Raw genomic sequence first — 19,031 nt, 5'->3', positions numbered from 1 at the left:
CACCCATCAGACTATTCTCAATTTAATCTTGTCTTTACTAATATGTAAAATGAGTTTAGATTAGAATGGCCCATTATCCAATGGGCAGGATGCACTCGAATAGTGAATGGAGGCCATGCTTTCCCGCCGGTCCGTTTTTCAATGATTCTAGGTAGGCTACTTCAGTTTTTTAGATGAGCATATGAGCAGCTGAGAAATAAATAGAAGAACCCTTATTTCACTCCAAGCATCAACTACTGTTTAAGGAGCATGCTTTCACTGTGCGATAGGTGATATTCCGCACAAACTTTGAATACCATGGGCTCTCAAACCTGGTTCCTGCAGCTACCCAGTGATTAATTTGGGAAATCGAGTGAAATCTGTTCGGGAACATTGATAATAACATGTTTTCACAACTAAACATATTTCACTAATCTGTTGACAGCCCCTCTATCTGGGCACTCGAGAAAGGAATAAAGAAGCGAGGGGAGAAGACGGAAATGCATCGTGGTGAGATCCTGTATAGCTAAAGATTGTATCATCCAAACAATTATGAAAAAAAATCCCTTTTACGAGGCTATTACAAATACAAATTCACTACAACTCTAGGCTAACTGTAATCCACCCTGCACAATCGATGAACCAACAGAATCACCTAGGGCAGGGCTGCTCAACCCTCTTCCTGGAGATCTACCGTCCTGTGAGTTTTCAGTCCAACCCTGATTTAACACACCTGATTCTACTAATTAGCTGCTCAACAAGACCTTAACTAGCTGAATCAGATATGCTAAATTAGGGTTGGACCGAAAACCCACAGGACATTATATCTCCAGGAAGAGGGTTGGGCAGCCCTGGCCTAGGGCTATGGGTTCTCTCCCAGACATTTTGGAGGTAGCATAAGGTAACCAGTTCATCCAGTATGCATAATAATATGGTCCACACTCAAAGGAGATTACTCAAATGTGTTTAATTTTAGAATATAGGCTAGACAAATGATGTTATGTTTTATTTTTGTATATTTTGTTATGTTTTTCTGCCATGCATAATATGCAGTAGGCTATGTATTGCATAACGGCACAATCAATTTTAATTCAGGTTTCTTTTCGGGCTTGGGCTCATAAGCCAATGTATAAGCTCTAATATGCATTTTGGTGTTTTTAATTAATCATCACCTTAGAAAGCACTATACATTTTGTTATGTCAGGCTTTTAAACTACATCCACAACGACCATGTTTTACAATTTCAACCTGCTACTGAACTTCTTTCTTTAAATTGATCATCACAGTGGTGTTTTAAAAGCAGGACACTGTTTAGATGATACATGTTTGATGTGATTTTCGATTGCATTTATGTCAGTGGTTAGAGGGACAATAGAGCCCTGAGTACCAGGCCATTAGGACCCCATGGCTGCTAGAAAGTTGGGTACTACCAAAGCATGTCCAGAGTGCATAAAAGGAGATTACCGTGACTGACCGGTCAAGTGGAATTTTACTGCAGTCATGACTTATGAGTGCCGGTAATACGGTCACTGCAACAGCCCTAGGTAGGACTACATCTAGTCCTACTCCTGTGTGTTTTAGCATGGCTAGAATGCAGGCCTCATCCCAAGTCATTTCCAGTCATTGGTGGGAAAAGCATCATTATCAAACAGCGTGCAGCGTAATAGAATGCAATGAGAATGGGCCCCAATGTATGCCGCAGTCCAGACAAAGGAATTTATAAAACTGGAACGAATGCACAACCGAGACCGAGAAGAAGAAAAAGTCATTGTATTTCTTATTACAAATTTACTGCTCAATGGAGCGCGGAATAGCCCTAATAAAACAAGCAATTTAGAGGCAACATTACCAAAATAATGGCGCCATACCTCCTGCCTGAACAAGTGTTGGGAGCGTTGGCGAGGCGACGCATCAGGGCCTAAAGTGTGAGCCACGGTAATGTTCCTCCCGCAATATCAGCCGTCATAAGTCCAAAATTACATTTTGATTTGTGAGGTCCCTGAAACGCAGCTCAAATTCCTCATAATGTATTTACAAAATAATTTGAGAGCCATTCCAATTGTTTTACCACAGACACACAAATCAGAGATGTAATTATGTCTATTTATGATCCAAACTCAAAGATTTCCGTAACAGCAGAGGTGGCTTTTTGTTTTGCTTTCCTTCACAGCGCACACTCACACATTCTATTAGTGATTGGGGCCTGAGCAGGTTATTGTAGCTGGCTGCAGCTGCAACTTTATGAAAGAAAGTGGGTGTTATACAAACACAGGAACATTGCACACACTGGGCATAAACATACTCATATTGTCACGCCATGGTCAAAGTATTTTGTGTTTATCTTTATGTATTGGGTCAGGCCAGGGTGTGGCATGGGGTTTTTGTATTGTGGTGTGTTTTGTCTTGGAGTTTTGGTGTTGGTATTGGGATTGTAGCTTTGTGGGGTATCTAGCAAAGTCTATGGCTGTCTGGAGTGGTTCTCAATCAGAGGCAGGTGTTTATCGTCGTCTCTGATTGGGAACCATATTTAGGCAGCCATATTCTTTGAGTTTGTCGTGGGTGATTGTCCTTAGTGTCTTGATGTCCTTAGTGTCTTGATGTCCTTAGTGTCTTGATGTCCTTATTCTGTGTTAGTTCACACTAGTATAGGCTGTTTCGGTTTTCGTTACATTTATTGTTTTTGTAGTGTTCGTATTTTAGATTCGTGTTACGTTTGTTTCAATAAACATGGATCGCAATCTACACGCTGCGTTTTGGTCCGACTCTCCTTCACCACACCTAGAAAACCGTTACACATATAATCTCACACAATGGGGTCTTCCTGGGGCATACATCTACATTAGCACTCGCGTCTCTAACCACTTTGTGATGACTGAAGTAAGTCAAAGACCACATCACCTCCCTTCCCGACACACTCAACCCTCTCCAATTCACCTACCACCCTGACAGGTCCACGGATGACGCAATTGCCAATGCCCTTACCCACATGGACAAAAGGAATGCATATATGTGAGGATGCTGTTCATCGACTACAGCTCGGCCTTCAATACCACAGTGCCCTGTAAAGTCATCAAAGCTCACAACCCTGGGACTGAACACCTCCCTATGCAACTGGGTTCTGGACTTCCTGGCGGCCGCCCCCAGGTAGTGAAGGTAGACAACATGATCTCCTCCAAACTGAACCTCATCACGGGGGCCCCACGAGGGTGCCCTCAGTCCCCTCCTGTACTCCCTTTCTAACCATGACTGCGTGGCCTCACACTCCCTCATCAAGTTCGCTGACGACAAGACAGTAGTAGGCCGGATTACCAACAGCGATGAAACTGCCTACACAGAGGACATAGGCACCCGGATGCCATGGTGCCAGGTAAAAACTCTACCCCAACATCAGAAAAACAAAGGAGCTGATCGTGGACTTCAGGAGGAACTAGGTTGGGAGCACCCCCATCCTCAACTGGGCCGTCGTGAAGACAGTCAAAATCTTCAAGTTCCTCGACATACACATCTACGATGAGCTGAAATAGTCAAACCTCACAAACCTCAGCAGGCTGAAGACATTTGGCCTCTCCCTGAAGGCCCTCATAGTATTCTACAGAAGCACCATTGAGAGAATAGTCAGGCTGCAACACAGCCTGGTATAGTAACTCCTCCGCACCTGACCGCAAAGCTCTACAGAGTGTGGTACACTCAGCCGAACACGCCATTGGATGCACACTGCCTGCCCTCCAAAAGATCTACAACACCAGCTGCTGCAGGAAGACCATCAAGGACCTCAGCCACCCGAGCCACGGCTGTTCCACGGCCATCACTCAGACAGGGGCAGTATAGGAGTATCATAGGACTATTAAAAACAGTCAGACTGGCCTATAGCTTCTACCCCCAGACCATCAGGAGTCTGAATAGCCAAAAGGCAGTAACCTCCTCCCTCTCTCCCCCTCCTGCCTCCCGGACTTCCTACCACTGCCCCATCCTTGAGGATACCCTTAAGGATGTTCTACCCCCAACAAACATTACCCTGCCGACACCTCCCAATGGACATGTATCACCATTACACAGCTGTAAATGTAAAAAATATATATTTATTTGGGAGGTGTCGGTTCAGACAGACAGACGGAGGTTTACCTACACTTAGGTTGGAGTCATTAAAACTCGTTTTCAACCACTCCACAAATTTCTTGTTAACAAACTAGTTTTGGCAAGTTAGTAAGGACATCTACTTTGTGTATGATAAGTACTTTCAAACTTTTTGCAGACAGATTATTTAACTTATAATTGACTGTATCACAATTCCAGTGGGTCAGAAATTTACATACACTAAGTTGACTGTGCCATTAAACAGCTTGGAAAATTCCAGAAAATTATGTCATGGCTTTAGAAGCTTCTGATTGGCTAATTGACATCATTTGAGTCAATTGGAGGTGTTTTTCAAGGCCTACCTTCAAACTCTTTGCTTGACCTACAGGCCTACAGTGCCTCTTTACTTGACATCATGGGAAAATCAACAGGCAGTCTCCTTGTGGAGTGCAACGAGAGAGGCAGGTCCTTATTGAGCTGGACTCGTTACTGTAAGGTTGCAAGATTGGATCCCCCGAGCTGACAAGGTGAAAATCTGTTGTTCTGCCCCTGAACAAGGCAGTTAACCCACCGTTCCTAGGCCGTCATTGAAACTAAGAATGTGTTCTTAACTGACTTGCCTAGTTAAATAAAAAGGTATAATTTCTAAAAATTTAATTTACATTTAAAAAATAAAATAAATAAAATTGGCGCCCAAAAATACCGATTTCCGATTGTCATGAAAACTTGAAATCGGCCATTCCGATTAATCTGTCGACCTCTAGTACATACCCCAACCAGAAGCCATGATTACTGGCAACATTTGCATTGAGATAAAGGTTGGATCTGCCGCTTTCAAGGAGTGGGACTCTGACCCAGGAGCTTGTAAGAAATCCCTCCATGCCCTCTGATGAACCATCAACAGGCAAAGCTCCAATACAGGACGAAGATCGAATCGTACTACACTGACTCCAACGCTTGTCGGATGTGGCAGGACTTACAAACTATTACAGAGTACAAAGGGAAGCACAACCGAGAGCTGCCTAGTGACACAAGCTTACCAGATTGACTAACTAACTTTATGCTCGCGTCGAGGAAAGTAAAACTGAAACATGCATGAGAGCATCAGCTGTTCTGGACAGCTGGGCCAGACGGATTACCAGGATGTGTACTGTCTTCACTGACATTTTAAACCTCCCCCTGTCTGAGTCTGTAATACCAACGTGTTTCAAGCAGACCACCATAGTCCTTGTGCCCTAGAACATTAAGGTAACCTGCCTAAATGACTATCAACCCGTAGCACTCATGTCTGTAGCCATGAAATGCTTTGAAAGGCTGGTTATGGCTCACATCAACACCATTATCCCAGAATACCTAGACCCACTCCAATTTGCATAACGCACCAACAAATCCACAGATGATGCAGTCTCTATTACACTCCACACTGCCCTTTCCCACCTATGTAAGGAACACCTATGTAAGAATGCTATTCATTTACTACAGCTCAGCGTTCAACACCCTAGTGCCCTCAAACCTCCCTCTGCAACTGGATCCTGGACTTCCTGACAGGCCATCCCCAGGTGGAAAGGCTAGGTAACAACACATCCACCACGCTGATCCTCAACACGGGGGCCCCTCAGGGGTGCATGCTCAGTCCCCTCTGGTACTCCATGTTCACTCATGACTGAAAAGCCAGGCACGACCCCAACACCATCATTAAGTTTTCTGATGACACAACGAAAACAATGAGACAGCCTATAGGGGGAGGTCAGAGACCTGACCGTGTGGTGCAAGGACAACAACCTCTCCCTCAACATGATCAAGACAAAGGAGATGATTGTGGACTACAGGAAAAGGAGGACCGAGCATGCCCCCATTATCATAGACGGGGCTGTAGCGGAGCAGGTTGAGAGCGTCAAGTTCCTTGGCGTCCACATCAACAACAAACTAACACACCAAGACAATAATGATGAGGGCATGAAAAAACCTATTCCCCGTCAGGAGAAAATATTTAGCATGGTTCCTCAGATCCTCAAAAGGTTTTACAACTGCACCATCGAGAGCTTCCTGACGGGTTGCATCACTGCCTGGTATAGCAACTGCTCGGCCTCCGACCGCAACACACTACAGAGGGTAGCGCGTACGGCCCAGTACATCGCCGGGGCCAAACTTCCTGCCATCCAGGACCTCTATACCTGGCGGTGTCAGAGGAAGGCCATAAAAAGTATCAAAGACTCCAGCCACCCTAGTCATAAACTGTTCTCCAACGGCAAGCGGTACCGGAGTGCCAAGTCTAGGTCCAATATGCTTCTAAACAGTTCCTACCCCCAAGCCATAAGACTCCTGAACAGCTAATCAAATGGCTACCCAGACTATTTAAATAGCCCCCCCCTCTTCTATGCTGCTGCTACTCTCTTATCATCTATGCAGTCACTTTAATAACTCTACCTACATGTACATATTACCTTGACACCGGTGCTCCCGCACATAGACTCTTATTTTTTTTCCCTTTTCTTAAAACTACATTGTTGGTTAAGTAAGCATTTCACTTTAAGGTCTACACCGTTGTATTCAGTGCATGTGACAAATACAATTTGATTGTGAAACCCTGGTCGTAGAGAGCATGGCTGTCGTTTGGTACAGTAGGCATGAAGCACTTCAAGTCATGGAATGCATTAGTTACAGAAAAAACATTCACTCAGAGAGAGGGCATTGTTTCTCATACCTCTAACTATTACACAGACTGCTGTACTAGTAAGTTGTCATATAAAGTATAAAGCATTGCATTATTGTCCCCTTCCACTCCTCTAAATAGCGTTACCTCAGAACATTGAAAGCGATACAGTAAGCAGCTATTCTTCTGGGAAGATCATGGGTCATGGTATAAAATTAGTCTTCACTCAATTTACAGGTTGTAGGCCCAAGGCATGTGTGATGTGAGCCATAACGGATTCTACAGCAGACACAATATCATGGCCACACTTTCCCCCTGATTGAAAACAAAGGCTTAAGGGGACACTACACTCTTTCTATATCATTTGAGACATTTCAGTCTTTCACACTGCCTGGGACCAAATCAAGTGCCTGTCTGAGTCAAGTTTGAAGAGCAGAAGAATTAGGCCTATCAGGGATGGATCACTGTACAATGAATGGTTGATGCATGTGCTGTTCTTCACCACAGCTTTCTGAAAGCCTTTACACAGGTGAGGTAGAAATAAAAACATGTTTCATGGAATCTATTAAGCAAACAGTAGAAGAGTTTGTTAGATCATTGGAGGAGTGTTGGCATACCTGCCTCAAAGGGTGAGTCCAATGTCAGGCCATCTCAATATTATGCTGTGCACTGGCATAGCAAAACTCTCTCTAACAAGAGATGACTGCCGTGCATAAAGCTGCACTGTTTACACTGAATATTCATATCTGTGAGAAATTAGTTAATACATCCGTGCCTCTTCTAATTGAGATTCTACCGGGTTCATCTATTCTGAATAAGTTCAACATGACCCAAGAAGCAGGGGAGGGAGAAAAGGGTAAAATTGGAGAAAGAGAATGAGCGAAGCTGAAACCAGTGAGGAAAAGAGACAAAGGGAGAGAAAGAGAAGAAGAGATGGGGAGGAGAAGGAACAGGAGTAGAGAGAGAGAGAAAGAGCAAACACCTGGGGGCTAGACTTCAGGTGGTAGGATGAAGAAAATATGACAGTAGTGCTGATATGACAGATGGCTGTATGCTGAGCTAATTTGAGATAATAAGGAAAACAAAGCCTATAGGATCACACAAGCCAACTCAACCTGGGCCAATCGAGACAGCATGATAAAGACTGCAGGATAACAGACAGACAGTATGCCACATTCATGTATGCCTTCTAAGAAATTGGGTCCCAATCATTTTGAATTCATTATACAGTATGCTGTGTGGGACAATATATACAGGAAGGCACCCTTCATGAATGTGAAAACAAATCCTTATACTGCACATCGAATGGAATGGAAACTGGAGCAAAACGTGATTTGCGGTGAGAAAAAGAACGTGGCCATCTGTGTGTGCATGCGTGTAAAAAATGCATTGCTCTCATTCATCAAACAAGCTCAACATGTGGAGAAGACAAAACTCAGAGCAAATGTTTTTCAATCTCTGGTTCATTGATAACTGCTCAGAGGACAGAAAGCTTGGCAGGCATTAAGGCTCCCGGACACGCAGGGCAAGACAAATACAGTATTATAGTGAATTTAGAGTGAAAATACATCAAGATTTACACAGCAGGTGCATCTGTCAACAGGGTTGTGATATCCAAAGTAGCTCAAATAATCAGGCTCTCATTGGCTGCTGGGGACGTGTGTATGTGTGGTTTGTGTTTGAGAAATGTCCAAAAATAGGCAGCCCCTTCTCAAATTCACAATCTTATAGGTTTTTAAAAGAGGGATATTTCGACAGCACATTGTGAGGCACTGCATTGCTAGATGAAGTGTCAAAAACCCCTCCGGGGTTGATTTATCGAGACTCCATTTCCTAATCAGCGCACGACCGCTGCATACTCTAATGCTACCATCTTATTGTTGATGTGGTTGAGAGGCATGGTGTGTGTGTGTGTGTGTGTGTGTGTGTGTGTGTGTGTGTGTGTGTGTGTGTAAACACACACTGAATGAAAGATTACTGAACGGTGCAGGGGGATTGTGTTTGGGACAGGTACTGCTGGGTCATTAGCTCTGAGCAGGCAGGCAGAAGTCAGTGTCAGTCAGTCACACAGAGTGGCTCTCTGGAAAACGAGAGAGAGGTGCTATAGTCACCCAGTACTCAGCAGTCCCAGTGAGTTGCCCAATAAATGTGTCTACTTTGCGTGACCGATTGGCTAGTTATGGTTGGCCCATCTGTGTTTGTGTTACTAAATGTTCGGCCACCTCGCTCAAAAACATGGATGTGACGATCGTTATGACACGACGTCAGAAAGCCAGAACCGCTGCTTGAATCTTTTAAAAGCAGTTGCTGCTGAAGATCTAAGCGGAAAAGCCCCTACGTTATTTATCCTAAGTGGTAATGGCTAAATCAATCACCATCCACCTCCGAGAGCACAGCTCTACTGTACAGGAGTGGACCTCCAGATACCACAGCTCCAATTGAGCTGTCAGGTCCACTGCTTTATGGGTAAGTGAGCCCGACAGAGGGGAGTATATTGGGGAGTGAGAGAGTGTGAGAGTGTGTGTGTGCGCATGAGAGAGAAATGCATTTGAGTTTCGCATGGTCACGTCCACTCCCAGTGATGCTGCTGTACCCCCCCTCTCCAGAGGGACCCTGATACTGGGCTCAGAGTCTGGGGCTGGAGAAGGACTGGCTCTCTGTCTACCGGGAGCACGGCAGCTCAGTACATATTCCAACTAAAATAAGCAAATTAAAGAGAAAGCTTCTCTCACACATATCCACTCATATGACCTTAGGTGGCTGGGAAGTGTAACACACAGTGGACAAACGTTGTCATCTGCACTAACGAGGCATCAATAGCCAGTCACTCCCTTTTAAAACTAAGCCAAGAGCAGACGATGGACACAAATACACAAAAGGCGTCCGCATGTTTCCCACCCGAAACAGTTCGGTAGAGTTTGTGCATATATTATGATGACATTTTTGTTCCTTATGGAGTTCGGTGAGGGGTTTTTCTGCGGTTCGAGCCACGGAAAAATTGTTCTGGCGGTAAGCCGAAGTTCGGAGCCAAAATCTATGCCCTTTCACCAGGGATTGGTATGTTGTCATTCAATGAGAAACGACTCATTTGCACATTTTTTCATTGAATAATACTGCACCAAAAATCGTAATTGAATGTATAATTGCGTGACTAAGATCTCTTCAGCAAAAAATAGTACTAAACAGTACTATTGCCACTTTTTTCTTGTTTTTCAATTGAAGGTCTTTTAAAGGGAGTATGCGATCTGAAGCATGCTGACGCCTTAACCTGTTGAGTGTAGGGGGAAGTATTTAGATGAAAAATGCACCCAAATAAAACAGCCTATTTCTCAGGCCCAGAAGCTAGAATATGCATATAATTGTCAGGTTAGGATAGAAAACACTCTAGAGTTTCCAAAACGGTCAAAATATTGTCTGTGAGTTTAACAGAACTGATATTGCAAGTGAAAACCTAAGGAAAATCCAACCCGGAAGTGCCTCTTATTTTGCAAGCTCCCTGTTCCATTGCATGCCTTCCCTCCATTTAAAGGGGGTATCAACCAGATTCCTTTCCCTATGGATTCCACATGGTGTGAACAGTCTTTAGACATAGTTTCAGCCTTGTATTCTGAAAAATGAGCGAGAACGATCACATCGCGTCAGTGGATGGCTGTGTGTCCATAGAGTTTTGCATGCGCAACAGCTTGGAGCAGACATTTTCTCTCGCTCTCCTATTGAAAAAGCTAAAAAAGCTAAATATTATTGATTATTTACTGTAAAAACAACCTGAAGATTGAATATAAAAAAACGTTTGACATGTTTCTACGAACTTTACGGATACTATTTGGAATTTTCATCTGCCCGTCATGACCTGCACGAGCCTGTGGATTTCTGAACAAAACACGCCAACCGAATGGAGGTTTTTGGATATAAAAAGGAATCTTTATCAAACAAAAAGGAACATTTATTGTGTAACTGGGTGTCTTGTGAGTGCAAATGATCCAAAGATCAAAGGTAAGCGATTCATTTTGTTGCTTTTCTGACTTTCGTGACCAATCTACTTTGCTGCTAGCTGTTTGTAATGTTTTGTCTGCTGAGACAGATGTCCTCACAAACACTTGGTTTGCTTTCGCTGTAAAGCTTTTTTTAGAAATCTGACATGCCAGGTGGATTAACAACAAGCTACGCTGTGTTTTGCTATATTGCACTTGTGATTTCATGAAAATGTAATATTTTTAGTAATTTAATTTTAATTTTGCGCTCTGCAATTCAGCAGATGTTGACGAAAATGATCCTGCTAACGGGATGGGTGCCCCAAGAAGGTAACTTCTCTGGGATATGTGGGACGGCGTCCCACCTGGCCAAAAGCCAGGGAAAATGCAGAGCGCCAAATTCAAATAAATTACTATAAAAATCAAACTTTCATTAAATCACACATGCAAATTAAAGCTACACATGTTGTGAATCCAGCCAACATGTCAGATTTCATAAAGGCTTTTCGGCGAAAGCAAACAATGCTATTATCTGAGGATAGCACCATAGAAAACAAAGAGAGAAAAGCATATTTCAACTCTGCAGGCGCGACACAAAACGCAGAAATAAAAATATAATTAATGCCTTACCTTTGACGAGCTTCTTTGGTTGGCACTCAAATATGTCCCATCAACATCACAAATGGTCCTTTTGTTCGATTAATTCCGTCAATATATATCCAAAATGTCCATTTATGTGGCGCGTTTGATCCAGAAAAACACCGGTTCCAACTTGCGCAACGTGACTACAAAATATCTCAAAAGTTACCTGTAAACTTTGAAATGTTTTGACAAACTACTTCTGTAATACACTTCTGTAATACAACTTTCGGTATTTTTTAACGTAAATAATCGATCAAATTGAAGACTGGGTGTTCAATACAGGAGGAATACAAACTGTAGCATGCTTTCTGGTCACGCGCCTCTATCTAACAGTACACTTCAAGGCCGTACTTCTTCATTACACAAAGGAAAAACCTCAACCAATTTCTAAAGGCTGGTGACATCCAGTGGAAGCAATAGGAACTGCAAGAAGGTCCCTTCAATTCCCAATGAAAACCCATTGAAAAGAGAGTGACCTCAAAGAAAAAATCTGAATGGTTTGTCCTTGGGGTTTCACCTGATAAATAAGTTATGTTATACTCACAGACATGATTCAAACAGTTTTAGAAACTGCAGAGTGTTTACTATCCAAATATACTAATGATATGCATATCTTATCTTCTGGGGATGAGTAGCAAGCAGTTGAATTTGGGCATGCATTTCATCCGAACGTGAAAACACTGCCCCCTGTCACCAAGAAGTTAAGGACAGACAGACCAGAGAGAGAGACAGACCAGAGAGAGAGACAGAGCAGAGAGAGAGACAGAGCAGAGAGAGAGACAGAGCAGAGAGAGAGACAGAGCAGAGAGAGAGACAGAGCAGAGAGAGAGACGACAGAGAGAGAGACGACAGAGAGAGAGACGACAGAGAGAGAGACGACAGAGAGAGAGAGCTACAGTATAGAGCAGTGAACATGGACACTACAGGACAGCAGCAAAGCCCATTGTGTTGGTTGAGATAAGCAGAGATTACAGCAGCCAAAGGGTCTGGGCAGAGTAGAGGTCTGCTGAGGGCTCAATATCTGGGCCCCGTCCAACTGCATGTCCCCTTCTCTCAACGCTGAGTGAAAGAGAGCACAACTGGGACTGTCACAGAGATATTACACCTCCTCCTCCGTTTATCTTGGCTCACATCACCGCCAAGACACTGAGAACTCCCCAGGCAGGCCCTTAGTGCCCAACATCTCACTGGCCAACAACAATGTGCTTGAGATGGCTGTCCACAACATGGACACTGAATTAAAAATATGAGTGTGTGTGTATGTGTGTTGGTTCTTCTAGGCGTTTAGGAGTAAGGTTTAGGGTATATATATGCCATTTAGCAGACGCTTTTATCCAAAGCGACTTACAGTCATGTGTGCATACATTCTATGTATGGGTGGTCCCGGGAATCAAACCCACTACCCTGGCGTTACAAGCGCCATGCTCTACCAACTGAGCTACAGAAGGACCACGGTTCCAGATAAGGTCAGGGCTATGGTAAGGGTTAGGGAAAATAGGATTTTGAATGGAAATTAATTTGAGGTCCCCACGAGGATAGAATAACGTGTGTGTGTGTGTGTGTGTGTGTGTGTGTGTGTGTGTGTGTGTGTGTGTGTGTGTGTGTGTGTGTGTGTGTGTGTGTGTGTGTGTGTGTGTGTGTAATAAAATCTTATTAATACAGAAAGGCAGACAGAGAGAGAGCGAGAAGAAGTGAAAGTGAATCTGAAGAGAGAGTGCGTGCGTGAAAATAATTAGTATGGTTGAGTGGGGTGACGAGAATTGAGCCTGTATGATCACTGAGCACAAGGAACATGGGCCCTGCTCCCAAACAAACCTCACACACACAATTAAACTTGATAACACTTCAGCCAAGATTAACCACAGCAGTTTGCACGTCTGGAAGAGGGCTGGCTGTCTGGGGATTGCTACGTAAACAGAGCTGTAACAGAGCGACGACAGTGTCAGGATGCTCCTCAAACAAACCGCAGAATAGTGACACCGGAATCTACAAAGATTTTGTTTGCTTTACACAATATACCATGTTTGATTAATGCCACTCCTGCAACCTTGGCCCTGTGTAGCCCTAGAGCATATTGTCATGGTTTAAGTCTGAATGACACCCAGTGTTGCAGTAGACTGCAGTTTTAGTGTAGGCTGGGCCTAAGTGTGTTATGTCCACTCACCGAGTCTCTTGGCAGCCTGCAGGGCGTCGGGGGCATTGTCAGCCACGTAGAAGCGCTGGACTGTAACCCCACTCTCCTGCATCAGCTTCTTGCTCTGATACTCCTGCAGGTTCAGCCATCGCCTGGAACTCACCCGTGCACACTGCAGAGAGGGAGACAGCGGCAAAGAGGGAGAGAGAGAGAGAGAGAATTGCTGAAATGTTTTGTTAAAAGTAACCAAATATTTAGTGGAAGACGTAATTAGCTAAACACTAGGAAGCTAGAAGGAATCCAACATCAGGGAGCAGTTGAGGCCATGAGAGATTAACCTTGGTTTTCTATTCCCCGGAAAGTACAACTACTACTACTACTACTACTACTACTACTACTACTACTAAGAATATGGCTAAACAGGCACAGGTTTTCTGTGAGGAGTATCCTTAGTGACAGCTTAAGATTTCTGTTTCTGTTTCAAATTAGGCCTACATGCAAAGATTACTTTGCACTGCACAAGCCGCTGTTTCAACATCTGGTGATGTTCAGGAATTATAAATATGCCCAAACGTTGATAAAGGTTTGACTGACTCTCGGTTAGAGGAATAACCATACCGGAAGTGCAGGTGTGTCTGATTAAGCCTTACTTATGTTCAGTTCTCCAGAGTGCATTCATTCCCATCTCTCCACCCTTTCTGCCTCCCTTTTCCCTGCCTCTCCATCCCCCATAATGAGACCGGTAGACAGGCCTAGGATGTGTTCAAACTGTTTGCTCAGTCAGCAGATGCAGCTAGGCTGTCAGCTCCAGCTGTTGGCACTATTAAACAGACAGGTTTTACTGTGAGACACCTGTGTTAAGGTTAAACGCCCTCAGTGTTGTCAGATGGGCACATTACCCCGACTGCAGTCAGTCTAACATCGTTAAGGAAAACAAAGCCTTTGCCGTAATGGAAATTCAGAATGCTAAAAAAATATATATATATATATTAAACTGTGCCGAATTTCCAAGACTTAAAAGTAAAATCTACTTAAAAACTATATTTTGCACAACAAAAAATTCCCATTAGTCCACTGATGATAGTCCTAAAATGTTTTGCTTGTCAGCAGTCAAGTTCAAGATATTGTACTTTCAAGAAGCAAAAAGAGTCACTTGCCACATGATAATGCATTTTGCAAATGATAATTAATTTCTCTTTTCTTATTCCATCCCTGCTTATGAACGTGTGTGTGACTCCAGCAGGCGTAATCCCGTCGTGATCCACTACAAGCCCCGCTGATGAATAATGAAGGCCTCCTCAAGTGTAACAAAGTCTGAGGGGCTGATCAAACAAGCCATATTTCAGACATCCTTTAAAAAATGAATCCTGACAAGTAAGGGTTGACTGAAGGCTGATGCAGATGAGGAGTGGAAGGGGAGGGGCTGCTGCCATCTGACTTAGTGGTGCGAGGGGTCTGACAAGGCCAAACCGAAGCACTAACTCTCAAACAGAGCTGCCTGGGAGCCTCTCCATCATTCATGAGAAGAGGAGAGAGGAAACGGGCTGAGAGCACTAGGCCATCTCAATGGCATCCACGACCAACTGAAGGGAGGAACTCTGACCCTGCTTAACCTCACAGGGGAAGCAAGGCAACAAGGTCAAACCCACACTTCTTATAACACATATCTACAGTAGGCTGCATGACAGTGTGAATATCAATAAGTTAGCCCACAGTAGGGTTGCAAAGGGTCGTAAACTTTCCAGGAAATTCACGGAAATTTACCAAGGGAAATTAAGCCGGGGAATTTTGCTTAAATTCTTCAAAGTTAGTTAGTTTATAACTGTGAACCTTTTTGTGGGATAAACATAAGGCAATTCTAGGTCTTGTGGCAAATTTTGGTTAAACTATCCCCAATTCAATGGAATTGCAACCCTCTGCATACACCGTGCACTCTTCCATCACATGTACAGCTGATTCTCAAGCTCTTGCACAGTAATGATATGGTATTGAGCCCACCCAACTAAATAGTAGCCTACAGCAAAATCTGTTTAAAATCATTTCTATCTTGTTAACAATTTCTGCTAGTTAGTTTTTGCTACCATGTGGGATTTAGCTTGTTTGAGCCTGCTAACTGAGGAATGTTAAGTCACCTGTTTCCATACATGCTTCATTTTAAAACATTTAGTTTACAAAAGGAGTTGTTTAATCTAGCTGCTTAACTATTTATCTGGACATGGAATTGTATTTGTTGTTTCTTTACTCATTTTTCTCTAATCTTTACAGGAAAATGCCACAGCACTATCTGATGTGTGGAGACACTTCACTGCAGCTAATGTAGAAAGAAAAGCTGTGTACATTTGCAAATACTGTGCCAAATCATAGGAGAAGAATGCAACAAAGATACAGAATCTGACCAAGTGCATAAAGTTCCCTCACTACAAGCAACCTCCGACAAAAGTACCTCTACTTCTATTCGAGGTGAAAATTATGAATCAGACACCTTATCGATAGCAACAACTCATGGTCCTCCTGGAATCAGAAGTTTTTTTTACTCAATGGAGGAACGTAGTCAGAGAAATGCTGATAAAAGTCTTGCTCGAGCTGTTTATGCAACTGGTTCACCTCTGATGCTCATAGGCAATGTGTATTGGAAGAGATTTCTGAATGTTCTTCGTCCAGCATACACCCCTCCAACCAGACATGCTTTATCTACTCATTTGCTGGATGCAGAGTTCAACAGAGTTCAAGTGAAGGTCAAGCAAATCATAGAGAAAGCAGACTGTATTGCAATCATCTCTGATGGGTGGTCGATTGTTTGTGTGCAAGGAATAATTAACTACATCATCTCCACCCCTCAACCAGTATTCTACAAGAGCACAGACACAAGGGACAACAGACACACCGGTCTCTACATTGCAGATGAGCTGAAGGCAGTCATTAATGACATTGGACCACAGAAGGTATTTGCACTAGTGACAGACAATTCTGCGACCATGAAGGCTGCTTGGTCACCCATTGGCTGTGGTGCTCATGCATTGAATCTGCTTCTCAAGGACATCATGGCACTGAAAACAATGGATACACTCTACAAGAGAGCCAAGGAAATGGTTAGGCATGTGAAAAGTAATCAAGTTACAGCCGCAATCTACCTCACCAAGCAAAGTGAGAAGAATAAGAGCACCACATTGAAGCTGCCCAGCAACACCCTTTGGGGTGGTATTGTCATCATGTTGTTCCCCTCCTGGAGGGGAAGGAGTCTCTCCAAGAGTTGGCCATATCACAGTCTACCGATATGTACATCCCCATCAAGAGGATCCTTCTGGATGATTTATTTTGGGAGAGAGTGGTAAGCAGCCTGAAACTCCTGAAACCTACAGCAACGCCATCGCACGGAATGAGGGAGACAATGCCATCCTGTCTGATGACCAGACTCTGCTTGCAGATGTAAGAAGAAATCCGTACTGCCCTTGTTTTTCAATGTTGCTTCAAGCAGAGGAAACTGCAGTTCTGAAATACATCAAAATGAAGCACATACACCGTACATGTTGGACCCCAAGTAGACAAGAGCATCCTGTCTGGTGATCAACAAGGCCTATGGTGTCATCTCTACCGTGTCTTGCCACCTTGGTCTGGATGAGGGCAAGGTTCTTGGCAGTCAGGCGAAGTACACTTCCAAGCAAGGGCTTTGGGATGGATATGCAATATGGCAGTCGTGCCAACATCTCATCAGCCACCTGGTGGAAGGGACTTGGTGGATCTGAGGCTCTTTCCCCTTTAGTTTCTAGACTATCATTTTACAGATGTATGTTGAAAACGTTTTTGGGAGATGCGATGGATCATTTGGGGGATCATTCAATATTCCCTTTTGTTGTTCAGTGAAATCATACCATTTGAAGAGTCAACTTATTTAATTAAACTAAAGTTTTTTTTTTCTATTGGAAGGATTTAATAATTAGCAATTATGTCTACTACTGTCTCCATATGATATGGTAAATATATCCAATGTAAAAAAACTATAATATATAAATATATTCCCGTTAATTCCCATGGAAAGTTTCCACCTCTGAATATTCTCCAAAATGTGCAACAATAGCCCACAGTAAGACTTATTTAAATCAATGTGTTCAAATCTACCCTTCTAGTCATCCATTTTAAGTAGTTTATGAAGAAAATAGTATGTGCATTCATAAGAAGTACATTGTGCATAGACCAAACGACTTTCTAAAGAATGAATGCATCCATTTTATCCCTTTATCAAATAATTTCTGCGTAACAATTAAGTACCTTACTGTACTTAAGTATCTTCCTCAATTAAAATGGTCAGAATTAAACAAAAATAGCTTCTTAGCAAAAGGGCAATTTCTAAAGCAAGAATTTTGCTAGGACTGTCTGGGTGGGATTAGTCAGGGGGGGAAACTGAAAATGTACTGTTATTGGCAGAGAGGTTTGAAACTCTTTGTTATTGGTCTATTAACTAATTTACTGCATGGTGATGTTACCAAAACGTCATCCCACCAAGGCTGATATTTCAGGCCGTCTTTTCAAACAGCTCTTAAACTAAAATAGCATTATTATCATATTCAGAATTTCACAGTATTATTCCAACTTTTTAGTGTGGAAAGATATGTAAACCACAGGGGTATTGTATTGCATGCATTGTTCACTGCTACCCCCTTGAGAGTGGCGCAGTGGAGACTTCATTAGGGCAGAAACGCCCAACGTCCATAGGAAGTGGTCTAGGCCTACTACAGTATGCTGATTAGTCTCCCTTACATCACTGAATAATGAGGGGCATATGCGGGTCCTGTGGCTCTGCCTGGAAGGAATCGTCTTCCACAAGTAGGCCTATTTTCTTTCTTTGAAGGGAGTGTCTGAGAAGTTCTAGGGTGAAACAAAATGACATCAGTCCCCATGGCAGTGGCACACTTGCGCCATCCTACAGTCATAATGGCCAGACGGTCTGTCTCACTGGAGTAGAACAGTTCAATGGCAGGGCACCAGATACAATATGAATTGCTTTTTGCGTCCACTGCTTCCATTCAAAACCCTTCTCTTGTCCTACTTTGGGCAACGCATTTACCCACACTTAAGTTATTCAAAGCCACAGACTGAGCTCAGAGCTGACCCTCTCGTGAAACTTCTCTGGGGTCTTTTTTTAGAAACACAGTAACAACCAGTATTCAGTCTGGTGGTTTGTTCCTCATCTAGTAGTGTTAGGTGTTGCATGTTATAAGTGAGTGGAGGCAGTGTTGCGTGTTAGTGGGTGAGTTGTGTTTGTGACTGTCTGGCCTATGTCCTTGTTTAAAAAGCTAACACACTGCATTCTCGCTCTCATGTCGACTTCACTTTAGAGGAACATGTTCCAAAGCTCCATGAGGCAAACAGAAACAAGTTCCCTGTCATTTACTTATTGGCACAAAGTGTGAGTTTCTCTGGGACTCCATGGACTTCCCTCCTCTAGTCACCTTGTAGTCTAAACTCTGAACACTGGCTATGTGTGTGTGGTAAGTGCGTGTGTTGAAGTTCAGATGTGAGAGTGGCATTTTAAATAGATTATTCGCCTACCTCCTCATGCCTTTTGCACACATTGTATATA

General features: G+C 43.3%; 1 protein-coding gene across 2 annotated transcripts in view; it reads right to left on the bottom strand.

Annotated features, from left to right (window-relative positions):
- The window catches only part of LOC118400160 (succinate--CoA ligase [GDP-forming] subunit beta, mitochondrial-like), a 144,106-nt gene that overhangs the window by 82,069 nt on the left and 43,006 nt on the right, over nt 1–19,031 (bottom strand). For both annotated transcript variants that reach the window (XM_035796712.2, XM_035796713.2), the window contains exon 2: nt 13,484–13,625. In XM_035796712.2, coding sequence (XP_035652605.1) covers nt 13,484–13,625 — 142 coding nt within the window. The remainder of the gene's footprint in view (nt 1–13,483; nt 13,626–19,031) is intronic.

Source organism: Oncorhynchus keta, chromosome 21 (genome assembly GCF_023373465.1).
Source record: "Oncorhynchus keta strain PuntledgeMale-10-30-2019 chromosome 21, Oket_V2, whole genome shotgun sequence".
NCBI classification, from domain to species: Eukaryota; Metazoa; Chordata; class Actinopteri; order Salmoniformes; family Salmonidae; genus Oncorhynchus; species Oncorhynchus keta.
Note: the sequence above shows the minus strand (reverse complement) of the source record. Positions and strands in the feature narration are given on the sequence as shown.